Below are 16,126 nucleotides of genomic sequence, written 5' to 3'. Positions count from 1 at the left end.
CTGTGCATATGTGATATAATTCACCATTAACATCTGGATAAATCACAGAGGACTTTGGCGACAACTTCTCCAGTTAAATCAGGTACTTGTTAAAGATTTATGGACATACTTCATTCATACTCCCTCTCGCTTCCGGGTGGGAACTCCACTTAATATCTATCCATTGAAGGAAACTGCGGTTTTTGAGAAGCCTTTATGGCGCCGCCGCGCCGCCATGTTGGCTCAAAGCCTATAGGCCTCAAAGGAGAACCCTGGGTAACGGCTCGGCGCCAAGATGGCGGACAGCGGAACAGTTTCATAACCCCCGTGTGGGAGGAGCCTGGTTTTCTGGAAGCTCCGCGGAGCTGAACGTCGGTCCAGGCAGGCTCACGGGCAGCAGCAGCGGCGGAGGGGAGAAAAACACACCAACCCACGGCTGGAAAGTGTTAACGGAGCCGCGGAGGAAGACACGGAGAGTGTGGGTGTTGAATCCGGACGCTGAGGACTTGAACCGTCAGTTACCCACGGACTGTGTGTGTGCGTGTGTGTGTGTGTGTGCATCCCTGAAAACACGAAAGAGTAACCCGGGGAGTGGAGATCACTGTAACCCACCTGGACCGGTGCCGTGAGCCTGATGCACACCGTCCACCGGGCATTTCCTCCTCTCTGAGCTCAGCGTTAACTCGGGGGCGGTTAACGGGCAGCAGCACACACACACCGGCGGAGTAGTTTACTATAATGTTTGTTTGACAGCCACGTATGGTTTGCTTTTTGAGATACCGGGAAGCCGTGGGAAAGGCGGGGCCGAACCGGTGGACTCCCAAACTGGATTACTGAGCTCCCCCTGTGCCGTTCACCCACAGCGACGCAGCGTTTTTTGGGGGGGGCGGGGGGTTGACGAAGGAGGCAACAACTGGAATTTAGAAACCTTTCTTGGGAACTCTTTACCGACTGCCCTGCTGCTGCTGAACCGGCCGTGTTGCGTTAGTTATTTCTGTCAAACGGTCAGCTGCCCGTGGCCTCCGCTCCCCCTCCTCCCCTCCCGCCTCGTGCAGGAGCACCATCAGGTTTTGGGACGCATATTTTTTGGGGATAATTTTTCCCCAGCCGGGGTCGGACTATGGCGGACGACGACATTCTCTTTGAAGATGTGTACGAGCTCTGCGAGGTCATTGGCAAGTAAGTGTTGCATCGCTGCTTTATTATTTCAGTGTGGTTTTACGGTAAAGCGTCGGTCACCGGGGCTTTCCAATTAGCTCCTCATAATGTCCTCAGGGTATGGCACGCGCGCGGGATGCACGCACACACTCAGACGTGCACGCACGCCTCCATAAAGCGTGGTGATATGTGTGTGTGGTCATCATAATTAAACATATAGTGACCTCTTTAACACCACATTAGGCCTGTCCCACTACAATTACACACACATGCATTCTCGCCTCTTCATGGACGTGATAACAGTTGTTGCATTCCCAGTTTTATTGCTTTATTCCAACAGGAAGATAAGCTCCTATTTCACCGTGGCAGCATTTTTATCAGGCTCCTGCACGGTGTGTGTGTGTGTGTGTGCTCAGACATACATTGCTTGTGCTTTGACCTAGTGGCAGTTGGCAACTTGCTGCAGAGATTAAAGGGCAGGGCACCAGAACCATCATGAGTCATGCACGCTGCACATCTGGTCATCGTTAGTGACTGGAGGTCTCATCCAGACTACATGGGAGTGATATTGACTGCGAGGGTAAGAGGATAGCACTGGGGATTTTGCCTGGAGGAGTCTAGGATGCAGAATAACAGCATGCATTAACCCCATCATGAAGCGAGTAGCTATACTGCAAATATCTGTCTATAAAATGTGCATTTCATCCTATATAAATAGCACTCATGCAACATAAACTAGCAGAACTCCCCTCAGAATAATACTTCTTGTTTCCGGTTGTGACACATGATTTATACCGTGGTTGCCACAGTTACCTCCCTTTTGTAATCTTTCTTTAGAAGTATGGGAGGTAACAAAGCTTGGGTGTATCATTAACATTTATCCGTGTAATTATACTCTATTGCAGCCAGGTAGAGTGTTGTGACAGTCTCAGTGTGTGAAAGTAGATGTTCCCATGCTGCCCCTGAGATGACTAACAACCAAAACCAGTTAAAAAGAGAAACAGAAAGATGTGTCCGTACGGTGCCAGTGTTTTATTTCTGGTGACCCAGCCTCTCTGGTCTTTATACCCATTGTTTGGCTGCAGTACCTGCACCACACCTGGGACTTTCCAGCTTCATATCGCACGGCTCCTGTAAAGTAACGGGGGAAGAGGAGAGGCTGTAGACGCTGACGGGAGACAGTCACTTTGTTTTGATATCTGGGCGAGACAGTTGAATGAGTGGAGAAGATCTGTTTGAGGGAAAACTGTTTCTGCTTTGACCACTGCATGAATAACCGACTGTGTCATCCAAGCTGCTGGTCTTGAATGAAGCACTTCATTGGGCGTTACAAACAGAAGCTCCATGTGAATCAGGAGCTTGGCAGGCCTGACAGACGCAGTCAGTCAGTCATAGCAGGCTGACTGGTTATGGGACTTCTGCAGTGTCACAGAGATGGTTGACTGTTTGACAGGGTGATAAGACCTGCGCGGCACAGTACATGTTTAGGCAAGCCTGAAAACAGTGTGTGTGTGCTCGCTTCTATCCCACACAGTCACAATCAGTTTCTCTTTCTCTCCCTCTCACTCACACAAGCACAGTCTCAAAGGAATCCTCCTGCTCCGTTAGCCATGTGCTTTCATGTATAATGTAAAAATACAATGATCAGCATTTTAAATATGTGCTCAGGCGAGGTTGTTGTGGGACAGGAGGACCACCTTTTAAAGCTTTGACTCAGCCACACACACAATTGGTCTTAGTTTTTTTGAATCACAGCCTCGCACATTGCATCGGACAGACTGTCTGTGATTTACAGTTTGCAGAAGAGGAGAGCGGCCTTTTATCAGCCGACCTGCTGCTCTCTGTGCAGGGAGCTGCTGCAGCCACAGCTTTCTTTTTAAGACTGCACTGAAGCACCAATTGTGGGTTTTGATCCTAAAAGAGACTGGATTAACCGCAGGGAGGCAAATGACAACACCGCAGTCAGGAAAGGCATTACTTTAAAAGCCCAACGCCCTGCATCGTGCATGGGCGTGAGTGTGCGTGTGTGTACACAGATCCATATATAGGTCATCCTGAACTGTGCTTGGAAAGCAGCGTTGTGATCCCTGCTCTGTGTGTGTCCCTTGGATTTAGGTGTGTGGCTCTATGGAAAGCAGGATCCACCCTGCAGTTGTGTCCATATTTATGCTCATGCATCAGTTGACAGTGCATAAACAAGATTTTAGCCCTGTGCTTGTATTTTTAGAGCAGTGACCTCGGACAAAGGCTTGCCTGTCACCCACGTGAGTGTGTTGTGTACATCTGTCTTGCTGTCAGATTGATCCTGCCCGGTTTGCTGCTGCGTCCTCAGGCACAAAAACACGAGGATGGGGGTGGGAGAAAGTATCCAGAGACCAAGAAGACAAGAACAAGGAGGGTAAATCTGGGATGGAGGATGAGAGAGGGAAAGGGAGGTTGCATGGGATATGGGATGAGTGAGGGAGCAGGAGAGGTCAGGGGCACAGAAGAGGGAAGCAGTCCATTAGTTTGACTCACACATTAAGAGACATTCTGTGCCTTCGGGACACGCTCTTTTCTAGTTCATCCTCAAAAAAAAAAAGTGTGCATGTGTGCCTGTGTTTCTCACAGTAGGGGACGTAACACAGCGCTGTGCATAAAGAAATGGACAGCAAGAAAGATGTTGTTTGCTTTTGTTTTTCCTTGCAGCTCCAAACTGTGCTGCAGTTAATACTTGGTGACAACAGCAAATGCTAATTTCGGTGCATTAGATGGAAACTGCATGGTATCCAGGGTTTGGTTATGATGTCAGGAGCCCTTTTTACACAGATTACGCTATAGAGCTGCTATGAAGTCCCTGTTTTATGCCTTCTTTGCATTTTTACACAGAACCAAACAACAGCGGCACCAGTATGTGATTATAGACTGTGTGCAGGTGTTGTGTCGAAGCCTGTATCATTGTTGATATGTGTTTCCCCTTCACCTAAACCTGACACGAACCCTGACCACCAAGTGCGGTGCTATGCATTTACAGGTGGGGAAACACAACACCGGCATCGTAGATTCCGAAGAGGTGTGATGGGTGTGACGTAACATAATAGTGTCTGGTGGGAGGTATAACATACGCCTCAGTAGTGCTTTATAACAATAACAGTGGCAAAACATGGCAATATCAATAATTTCCCCAGGATTCCCATAGTCTTGGAAACCTGGAAAAGTCATTGAATTTCACAATCACATTTTCCAGGCCTGGAAAAGTCATGGAATTAATCAAAAGCACTGAAAATCCAAGCGGGACCATGGGCAGGTCGGGTGTGATGTTTTGATGATGTGTTATTTGTGCAGCCCACTGCGGGAGATTTAAAAGGTAGCTGTTAGTAGTTAGCGGTAAACTCAAAGAGGAACAACAGTAGCCAAAAATGTCCGCAAATTGGATAAACAATGAGATTCTGGAGCTCCTTACCCTCCGAGCAGACGACAAGATCAGTCACCATATAACTACGACAGTTAATAATTGTTATTGTTTATGAAATGCTGCTTTCAGGTATGTTTTATGTCACACCAGTATTGACACAGACACTGTCACTTCCATCAAGCCTCTTTTGCTTCTAGGATGCGGTCTATAATCACACACTGGAGCAGAGTGATGCTGCCGTTGTTTGGTTGTGTATAAAAATGCAAAGGAGGCATAAAGAAGGGACTTCATAGCAGCCGTGTTGCGCCATCTCTGTGTAAAAAGGGCTACAACGTGTGAAGGTTTGGGGAAAGTCATGGAATTTTGTTGGGTATAATGAAATAGATACTGTCTTATCTCTTGTGGATAACCGTCCACGTAATGTAACATTACACCAGATTAATTTTCTGTAGCTGTTGAAATAACGTAGCTCTAATATTTGTCAGTGTGTGACATTTTGTTTACCATTGTTTACATTCCCACATTTTCCCCTGGGTTTGTCTCCTTCCTGTAAAATTATATTTGATAGAGTTTGAATCTGATATATTTGAAAAATGTTGTGCAAGTGGGGCGAGAAAAGTCATGGAAAAGCTTGGGAAATTTGCCCATGAAATTGTGTGGGGACCCCGTTTACTGTTTCAGTTATGTGGCGGCTGATCTCGTCCTCTGCTCGAAAGGTAAGGAGCTCCTGGGTCTCATTGTTTACCCAATTTGAGGACATTTTTGGCTACTGTTGTTCCTCTTTTAGTTTACCGCTAACTGCTAACAGCTACTTTTTAAACCTCCTGCAGTGGGTTGCATGCATTACATGTTGTCAAAAGGTCATACCCGTGCTGCACATGCTTCCATCCTGCCAGCTATTACTATATCCTGTGGCGGCTTAAAGGTGAGACGCTGTGTCCCCTCTTTCCCAGATTGTACCTTATATACAGGATGGCGAGGCGGCATAGCAGTGCAATATTCCCGCCTTGAACAGGTAGTGTAAAAGGGGCCACTACTGCTACAGTCACAGGCCATTGAGAGTTTATTCAGAGCGTCATCTCCTCTAATGGAGCCAAAAAACTAGAGTGAATATTAGCTGAATGGATCAATGGCCTACCTGTCCTGAATATTTGGACTCACTGTGGATTTAATAGTGGATATTGTACTAAAACATACATGGCTGCAGAGCTGATCTGCTCCTCTGTGAATAAAATGAATTACCCACCATTTGCATACCTCATGGCCTGGGAGGACACTGGGGGGTGCTGAACAAAGCCTGAATGTCATTATAACTTTGGGCCCAAGGAGGTGTGTGTTAACGTGTGTGTATTTAGTGCATGTGTCAGCTCTTGCAACTGTGTGGTCCTGTGTGTCCCTTTCCAGGAGGTGACAGGGAATATAAGCCCGAGGCGTAGCTCTGTCTACTATGTATGTGTCCCATTCACCTCATGGAGTGAAGTGACATCACTCTGTAATCCACAGGGAGTGAAATACTAGTTCACTGTTCCACCGCTGCCTTTTTCAGCTTGCTGTGGAGGAAATTATGGTAATAATGAGGGAGGTTTGTAAGTGTGTGTCTCCCTCGTCCTCTTCCTTTCCCTCAGGAAGAGTAGAGTGCTTCCCTGTGCCAAGGTGCAACCCGCTAGTTTTGTTAATTATCTGTTTTAAAAGCCAGTTTTACACCGTCTGTTCAGGGTGGGATTATCCCATTGTTGCGTCACCTTGCTGTTCTGTATATAACGTACAATCTCATCTCACCTTTAATCTGCCAGGGAAGTAGTAACAGCGCAGAAACAGTGTCTGTATAAACAGGACAGGCGTCAGGTCAGGTGTAACATTTTGACGACATGTGTGCAACCGACTGTGGGAGATTTAAAAAGTAGCTGTTAGCTGTTAGCAGTTAGCAGCTAACTCAAAGAAGATACAGCGGCAGTAATTGTCTGCAAATTGGCAAAACAATGAGATTCGAGATCACCTTACCCTTCACGCAGAGGATGGGATAGCAGAGACAGTACATGATTGTTATTGTCATGTTTTGCTGATGTTATTGTTTATAAAATGCTGCTGATGCAAATGTTTTATGTCACACTGGAGGCCGACACTGTTACATGTCAGGCCCATCACACCTCTTTTGCTTCCCGGATACAGTCTATAATCACACATTGGAGCAGAATGATGCGGCTGTTGTTTGGTTGTGTGTAAAAATGCAAAGGAGACATAAAGAAGGGACTTAGTAGCGACACTGTAGCACCATCTCTGTGTAAAAATGGCTGAAGGCTCTGCTCAGGTTGTGTGTATTTATGTGTAGGTGTTTGCAGACACTCGTCCTCAGCACAACGTGTGAAACACTGACCTACATCAGGACAGGCAGCTCCACTACAGGAGCCATGTCTCTGACAGAGTTAGCCACAGGGCTCAGGTTGTCTGTGCACTGATGAATCGGCCAGAGGTTTTCTACAAATAAGCCACCGAGGCCACGGCAGCAGCAGACCCTCGGGCTGTGGGTCAGTAGGTTAAACACTGATTTGTTTACATTGTCAGACCTGAGTGTGTTTTAAAAGGCAGCCTGCCCGGCACTCAACTTAACAGCAGTTGTGTGCTCACTGCAGAGGCTCATCTCCCAGAAAAAGATATTACACTGGGGGTCAATTTGAATAAGAGCATCTGCCAAGTGGTATTTTCTGTCCCTTTTAAGTGGTTGAGATAACCGCTTGGCAGGGATGGCCAGGATGTTCCTCCTCTAACAAGTTCTCTTTAGCTCCATCCTAATAAATCCATTTTAATTGGGAGTCTAAAGTAGGTACTCAGCCTATATCCAATTAAGAACTGCAAGTTTTCAGTCATAATGCGTCAACAATGTGGATGTGACTGAATGGGGTCCATGGCCTCGAGGGAATGCACTCGTGGAGTTGTCTCCAGGGCCGTCTTTCACACCATGTGCATAATTGTGTGCAGGCAGCTCGTATTAGACGATCTTGGCCTCTCTGTTGGGGTTTGCAGGAGAAAATCTGCTGAGAGGCTGGTTCCCTGCACGCACAATTACACATAGATGATATAGCAGAGAGATCTCACACTCAACCACTAAAATATTTATCCACCCTCATCAAGCTGGAGAAAACACCCCCAGCAGGCCGCAGTGGTTCTCTATGTGCAGCGGTAAGAGAAAAAGCTTCGTTTAGCCAACAGGCTCTGTTCAAGTCACACAGCAGCTACCTGCTGAAGCACCCTCTCCTTCTGTTTACATTCATGGTTGTTGTGGCTTTTGAGCTGTCAGGATTTCAAATTCCCTCTGAAGTGGATCTCTTCCCTGCTTGTGTCAGAATTTAGATTCCAAAGCAGTATCACGTGGCGTGTTTAAAGCTGCAATAACTCATTATTTTGGCCACTTGGGGGCAGCGGAAACAAGTCGTGACCAAAACATTGACGTATCTTTTCAGTTGATATGTCTTAGTAAACAGTTGCTTATTTACGCATCCAGCAGATACAGAGAAACATGATCATTAATTTGGAGTCCTCATGAATGTCAATCCAGTATTCTCTCTCGTAGCTCTGTTTTTGGTCTCCACCAGCTCCCGAGGAAAATATCAGTCTCTGCTGCTAAATGCTCCACTATGTTGAGCAGCGAGTCTCTACCTGTATGTGTCAGCTGTTTACTGTTGTGGCTCACTCTCATCACTCTCACAGTGTCATTCTCAGAGAAAAAGCTGTAAAAGCCTTTGAACACTAGCTGAGCAGCAGCAGAGTTGTGGGCGTGAAAAATAAACAATCAAGTCGTACCTTTTATTTTATTTACACCAGAGCTTCTCCTGGGGTTTTCAGATGAAGCTTTAAATGTCCGTTGTCATATATTTTTTGATGTCACCTCACATAACAAAAATCCTCAAACAAAAACCTCAGTTTGAATAAATAGATTCACTTTAAAAAAATAAAAATAAATCAGCTGTCTTTAATGAAAAAAATACAGCGTAATACACTGTGCCGCTAGATTGCTGCTAGACTGTCCTGTTCATACAGGTGTGTGCCCCCTGTGCAACAGTTTTTTGACTGCAATTTGAATGTAGTTTGAAAGGCTAAACACCAACAAATATGGACTGAAGAAGAATGATATTGGAAATGTGTGGGTCTCACATGACTTGGAAACAGTACTACACATAGGCTACACAACCACAACTGGAATCTAATTTTAAAAATGACTCAAACAACTGTTAACATTATTAATGAGAGTAAAAATGTGTTTGTCCACAGGAGTGGAAGATAGCAAAAGTTATTCTGCTTGCTAAGCATTCAGCTGCACTACTTTCTGCTTTAGGAAAGATAGTTAAGAGAATTATGTATGAACAAATATATATTTTTTAATGTTAATAACTGCAACAGGATGGATAGACATGCAAAGGGGGAAATCAGCTGAAGCATTTGATTGTTAATTTAAAGCCCAGTTCAGACCAAAGATTCACAACCAGACATTTGAGAGATGATACATCGTCTCATGGTGGTCACTTCCTGTCAACCTTACAGATCAGAACTACAGAGAGTTGTTGACTAGAGATGATACGCTGTCTCATGGTGGTCACTTCCTGTGAACTGGCAGGTTTCTAGAATGTTGCAGAACGGCACGTTGCAAGTAGTTGCCTGTTTCAACTCGTTTCGTCGCAAATCTTTGGTCTGAACTGGGCTTAAAAATTCAGACGTCAATGTTACAAATGAAGCCTGAACTATGCAGTACAGCCTTAAAAAACAATGAGCTGAAACTCATGCTGACTGTGCCTAAATGGCTGCCATTTGATTACCTAGAAATACAGTAGCATAATTTCTGTAATATGATAGGTTGTTTGTGCACTCAAGCAGTTCACCTTACTGATAGTTAAGTATGTAAATACTTGCATCAGGAAATGTGAAGCTGTCGCGGTTTACGGTACCGTGATGCACATTGCAAACCCCAGACTGTAACTAAGTGATTACAATTCACATGCATGATGTCATGTGTTCATTGCGAGTGTTTGACCAAGACAAATTGTTGAACTGGCCAGTATCAAGGTGGAAGTTACGACTGTCTGATGTCCTCCACTGAATCGATGTGTCTATGGCCTCTAGCTGTGCAGCGATCTGCGGCTCCTCCAGCAAACACACAGTCCTTAAGATATTTATAGAGACTGCCAGTCACTGTTTCATTTTAAACCAAGTGTAGATGTGATTTCCACCTCCCGAGGCTGTTGTGTATGCAAGGCAGCGCTGCAGGAAGAGCAGCGTAATCAGAGCTGTTATCCAGGGACCTCTCCTCGCTTTCTTCATTACCACTTCATGTTCGCATTGAGGGAAGGAAAAAGCATATGTGACACCTGACCTTTTTGCTAATGGAGTAATCAGTCATGTTCTCCAGATGATGCGGAGGAAGATACAATCTGTCTCATTGTTGTCAGATTGGCTACGCAGGCTAAGTATTTCAGTTATCTGTGTAACAGCAGCTTCCTCCAGGACACTGACCCACAGAGCCTCATCACAGATAACTTTTCTACGGGCTCGCCTCTCTGGTATGGACCGAATTTGGTGTGAAAAACCTCTAAAGTTTCTACTAGATCTGGGCTGTTGGAGCACATTACAAGTGACAGGGTGCGCTGTCTGGAAACAGTCCTCATCAGGAAACTGAACTTGCTGTCTACAGTTACTTAATTTGCTTGGCTGCAAAAGCTTGAGACATTCCAGATAATTTACACAGGAAAGAGAAAGAGGCAGTCTGAGTTTATACTCTCAGAGGTTTGCATCTGAAAGGGTTTTAACTGTTGTGAGTATTTTGTATTTACAAAAACAGCTCTTTTGTTGTTATTTAATAGTATTTTTATATTTACTTTGTCTCTTTATTCTGTTCCTGTGTGGTTAGCCAGTTATCTATCTACTCTTAATTGCATACTTAGTAGAGACTTAGCTTTTTGTGGTGTTCATAAAAGACTGTGCTGTTTACCATTATGTAAAATACCCCGATGAAGGCCGTGTGCCGAAACATCTCAAGTCAGTAACTGTTACTGATCTATCTCTCATAAAGCATGATATAACAGATACTGTTATCTGGTGCTGAATGATCTTTGATCTAGTCACAATTTTGTTTTAGTGAAAGCTCAACTCCTGGTGTTTGCTCCTGATGTGCTTCACCACCAGGAAATATCAAGAGCAAGAGGCCGATTATTGACCGGAGTCAATATATTGAGTCTGTGATCAGTGATCCAGCGGCATCAATGCAAAGTGAATCGATACATACTGTCACCCCCCAAATGTCACGCGATGTCGCTTGAAAAGTTCAAATTTTTCAACTTCAAGCGACACACGCGATGAGGCGATGGACGCGTCATCGCTTCATCGCGTCGCTCTTATCGCCTGAAACGCGTCGCCCGAAGCGACATCGCGTGTCATCGCGTCATTTACATTGATTTTGTATGGAAACTTGTGGCGTTCATCGCGTCCATCGCGTTTGGTGTGAACGCACAGTTAGTCATTAGTTCGAGTTCCACACAGTGTAACGCACTGTGTTTGGCCATGTCGTCGAGCTAGTTTGCTGTCTCTGTCAAGTAGCTGTCTGTTAGTCAGTCACTCTACAGCAGGAAATAGCACTTGAAAGTATTTGCTTTGTGCTGGAAATTGACTGTACTTAAAAATAAAGTGTGTTTTTATAAACTTGACACATTTGCAAGTCACTTGCTTTCCATTCAGAGTGGACCCATGACCCACCAGTTGGGAACCGCTGCATTAAACACTGCTAGCAGCCTGAATCGAACTGAACTCGTATCGTGGCACTTTGTAATACCAACAAATATATCATTGTCCAGAAAATCTATATGATATTGTATTGTGGTGAAACTAACACCTTTACTCAGTAGTATTTTCTTGCTGCAGTGGATCCAATTTATGGTAATGTAAAGAGTGGCTCATGTGGGTTTCTAATAGTAACTGATAAATACTTGGAAATGTAGCAGTAAATATTTAAGGAAACTCTTAAGATCTAGTGTGCAGGATTCAGTGGCATCTAGCAGTGAGGCTGCAGATTACAACCAGCTGTGACAGGTGTGTAGGACAGGGATGCAAAATGACAGGGACCAGTTAATAATCAAACATTAATGGCAATTATTGGTATGTACAAAAAAATGAATTCCTTGTTTTCAACCTTTAGAACTGTACCATCGTCACTCATCTTTGCCAAGAGGCAAATCTAGTCGCTTCAGCCCCACGCAGGTCAGGTGTACCCAGGGTCGATTGTAGGATTTGAGGACATGAGGTCCAGGGGATCCTCCTTTGGCACCTTTTTGGATAAATGAAGCTCAATTTTAGGCTTTTATTGCAATCTTTTACTGTTTAGGGGCCAGATCCAGATCTGGTCCACAGGAGTGTCATGGGCGTAGGAGAACTGCAGTGGTGGATGTGAAAATGCGAAAGGTCCTGTTAAGAGTCAGTGTTTGATTTGTCCACTCTGGGCTACTGTAGAAACAACATGGCAACTCATGGAAGAGGACCCACTCTGTATGTGGATATAAAGGGGTCACTCTAACGTAACAAAGACAGGATTCTTCATTTCACGCGATGACAACATAGTTTTGAATATTGTATTCTATTTCTTTAAAGAAACTTTTAAGTGTTAAGTTTAAGACTGGAATTTGGTGTGTTAGTGGCCCATCTGCCGCCCCAGAGCAGTCAACCAAGGGGAAACACTGAAAAATCTGAGCATTGTTTTTAATCAGAAGGAGGTTTGCATGATTCAGATTATCATTTTGATAGATGATAGATTATCAGAATTTTTGATTTGTTTTCAGACGATTGATTAAAAATTTTGGAAAGTAAAAAACAAAGTGGAGCACGAGGCTGATAGGCTGATTAAAGCAACGTTATTCTAGTCAGGAGAGGCCCCACGATGTTTGTTGTCCCCCGTACCTGCCCTGAGCACTGAAGCATAGCAGACACTACACACACACACACACACACACACACACACACACACACTCATGCACACACGGTTTATTCACTGCTTTATATGTGGGCGCACGTCTCAGAGAGACTCAGAATCAGAGTTTGTGGTCACAGCAGGTTTCTGTTCGCTAACAAGATGATACAGTATCTTTTTATTAATACATTATTTATGCGTTATTTTCCACCTCACCTTGTGTGTGTGTGTGTGTCTGAGTGCTCTCCCACAGAGATGTCATGTGTGTATAATGAGTTTCAACTGTAGGTTCATAACACACAGAAACACAGTCAGAGAGACGATGATGCAAAGTCATCCTCAGCATACACTCAACACTTGCAGCAGGTTTGTGTTTGAGCTGCTTTGGCTCTTATGGATAAATATGATATCATTGCTGACTGAAATGACTGGTCTATTTTTTAGCGACTGGAGGTTTTTGGTTTGCCTGAGTCGGGGATGAAGTTGCCAAAAGTCGCTGATGCAGCCAATGACATTTTAGTGCTATTTTTTACTCCTTTCTCTTGTTTCCAGTTTATTTTCTTTGTCCTTCTGTCAATTGGGGCCTCTTCAATCTAAACCAATTTCCATGCTGCATGCCAAGGCACACAGTGTCACCTGGGTTACAGCTGGGGCCTCCTGGAAAAACAACACCCACCATGAAACACACGGGGAAAAGACATTTCCCTTTCAAACCTTAAAAAAATAGCTTTTGTGAGTTTTATAGCAGCAGAATTGTCGAGGACATCGTTCAGACTGTCAGCCCACGCAGAGCATCAGAAGTTGGTTACTGGGGCTGGGTTTTCTTTCTGAAACTCATTCTCTGCCTGCGTGCAACAAGAAAATGAGAAGTGAATGTACCTGTATCAGACAAAAGATTGGGCTTAATGTTGAGAATGTGACAGTCAGACCTGTTTGTTCAGAGAAAGCTTAACGCTCCTGTGCTAAAGATGGTTTGCAGATGTTGAGAGGCTTTGCCGTGATCTCATCTGTTTTCACGGCACTAAACCATCATTGCAGTCTGTTGTGTATATTTCAATAAAGCTAACCCTGTTTCAGGTCATAGCTAAAAACCTGATGCATAATTCAGGTCAAGTTATAGTTTACTTAAAGCGCCTTATCATGCAGAGACATTAAAGATGAAACAGTTGCTGGGCGAGCGTATAAGGCTGAGGGAGGTTAGATGTTGCAGAGCAGTGAGAAGAGGTCTGTTGTGATCTTTGCTTTGTTTTGGACGTAACTAGAATCACAAGAACTCAGAGTGCGTGCTGGTTTCTGTGAGTTAATAAGGTCTGAGAGGGTTGTCAGGTGCTAGTCTCAATGCAGAATGCTGTGCTGGATGTAAGAGTGAGTGCCTTGGAGTAGGGGTTTTCTGGAGGTTTGCTGATAGCGCTCAAGCCTGTTCTCAACATGGAGGTGGCTGAACCAATGGCTAGCAGCTAACGGTGCAAACAGCGTGAACAGTGCTGACAGAGCTAAGACCAGAGGGTGGGAGCTACACTTCTGTAATGATGCTGTTGCCGTTATCAGTGGTAACCCTCCATACCCGCTGTATGGAGGTAGTTCAGAACAGTGGCAATAGACCCGTTGCTAAGTCCCACCTCTCAAGCACAGACTGGCCAATCACAGCATCGGTCAGCTCCAACAAGGATCCGACAACAACACTGCTGTGCTCCATAGACTCTTGTGCAGTCGTATCATAGTTCCTTCCCTTTGGTTTTGTGGATTTCGAGCTAAATGCTGTGCCAGGGGGCATGTCGTGTATGAATGATACCTGGAGAGGATGGAAGGAGATATACGTTTGGTCCCCGTTCTAAAACCAAAGTAAAACCCTGAAAAGTGAAGGGTTAGTTAGTTAGTTAGTTAGCTAGCTACTGAATGTATGCTACTTTTTGACTTGCACCGATTACAATTTTTTGGGGCCATACCGATTTCTGATTTGCAGAGTGTTTGGATGGCCGATTCCGATTTTGGTTTTTGTTAGTCATTGTCATCAGTTTGGATTGCCAGTAATGTGTTGGTTCCCTTTTACAAAGGGGCGGGGTTAGCAAAAGACCAGTGAACCTAGCCAGTGGGATACACACAGAGATCCACATGCATGCCCAGCCAGACCGTCTACCACAACGAATCAGAGTCAGAAACAATGATTACAGTCCAGGGAGAGGTAGCCTGACTTCATTTTGTTAGGTGGCAGTAGCTCAGTCCAAAGGGACTTTGGTTGGGAACCACAGGGTTGCCAGATCAGGTCCCTGTCTGAACCAAATAAGGAGTGTGGACTAGTAGCTGGATATGTTCTCCAGCTCTCCCCATGAGCACCTGAGCCCTGGAGCAAGGCAGCAAATCCCCAATTGCTTGGGCATCTCCATTTAATGCATGTATAGGACCTGTTTGTCTGTGTGTGTATTTCGGGCCTGTTGCACACAGAACCTTGAACTGTTGAGGACTGAGAAAGTATTTTCAGTACAATATTAATCGCTTGTCCAACATAAAAATTCCAACAGTAGCAGAAAAACAGGAATACAACCAGTTTTTAAAATCAGGTGGAAAGCTTGATGATTCATAAAGCTGAAGGAGCAGAATTAGAGAGCATAACATGGCACTTGGTACAATATTAAAATTGAACGCTATCTGCAGAGAGCACCAAGTGGTCACATAACTGAGCAGAGTAAAAAAATGGATCTAGGATGGATCCTTGAGGAGCACCAGGCGTAATTGTTGAAAATTGTCAAACAGTAGTTATTTTAAAATGAACATTGAGTTCTGTAATGTGAAAAGAAGTGGGACGGTTTCCTGCTGCAGGGCCTCTTTCTCACAGTGGCAGGCCCATTGTTAATGACAGCAGGCGTGATGGGCCTGCAGGTATGTTGCTGTAATAGATGATATTTTTATCACTCTATTCAGCCAGTTTTCTAAAGCTGTTTCTTTAGAGCTCCTTCTCAGCACTCACTGATTTCTCATTATCCAAGTAAGTGAAAGATCAGCCCGTTTCTGCTCCCACATGCTTTCTGTCTCACTCTCACTGATGGGTGTGGGCAAAACATGCTTTTATGTAATTAACCTCCATTTAGTGAGGCAGGTCAATTAAGAACAATCGTATATTTACAGTGTAAGTGTGGCGAGACAGCTGGAGGTACAGCACTCACTCTGTTATGTGGTCGAGTGCTGCATGTGTGGTCTGGATTATCCTCAGGTTTTCTTTGCTGTAGAAATGGTTTTCTAATCAGCGTCCATGGTGCTTCTATAGTTTTTAGCTGCAGGATTTAGAGATCTTGGTTTATCGACTACAACTATAAATTACCTAAATGAGGGTAGCTGAATTATGAATAAGGCATCAGAGGGCTGCACCGTGTACAGTACAGATGTCCTGAGGCGATCCATGGGATTGGAATCAGGCCGATCCAGGCATTTTTTAATGGATCTCTGTTGGCTAAACAAAGCCAGATCCATTTTTTATCCTGTGTGTTTTTGCTCTGGGTTTAACGTAAGCTTCTTGTAGACTAAATGTGCTCTGTGTGGATGTATTATTTAGTAAAATCCATTCAAAATATAATAAGTTAATAAAGAATCAGATTTTGAATCTGAAGACTCCCACTCGTTGGTATTAGGGCTAAAAAACACAACTTGGACGTCTTAAA

The 16,126-nt window shown here is 44.5% G+C and overlaps 1 protein-coding gene across 21 annotated transcripts in view; it reads left to right on the top strand.

Annotated features, from left to right (window-relative positions):
- Nucleotides 1–321: 321 nt before the first annotated feature.
- Nucleotides 322–16,126, top strand: part of caska (calcium/calmodulin-dependent serine protein kinase a) — a 207,718-nt gene continuing 191,913 nt past the window's right edge. For all 21 annotated transcript variants that reach the window (XM_033618126.2, XM_078174720.1, XM_033618122.2 and 18 more), the window contains exon 1: nt 322–1,158. In XM_033618126.2, the coding sequence (XP_033474017.1) occupies nt 1,100–1,158 (59 nt within the window). In that variant the 5' untranslated portion in view covers nt 322–1,099. The remainder of the gene's footprint in view (nt 1,159–16,126) is intronic.

This window comes from Epinephelus lanceolatus, chromosome 14, assembly GCF_041903045.1.
Source record: "Epinephelus lanceolatus isolate andai-2023 chromosome 14, ASM4190304v1, whole genome shotgun sequence".
Classification (NCBI taxonomy): domain Eukaryota; kingdom Metazoa; phylum Chordata; class Actinopteri; order Perciformes; family Serranidae; genus Epinephelus; species Epinephelus lanceolatus.
This window is presented reverse-complemented; position numbering and strand designations above follow the sequence as displayed.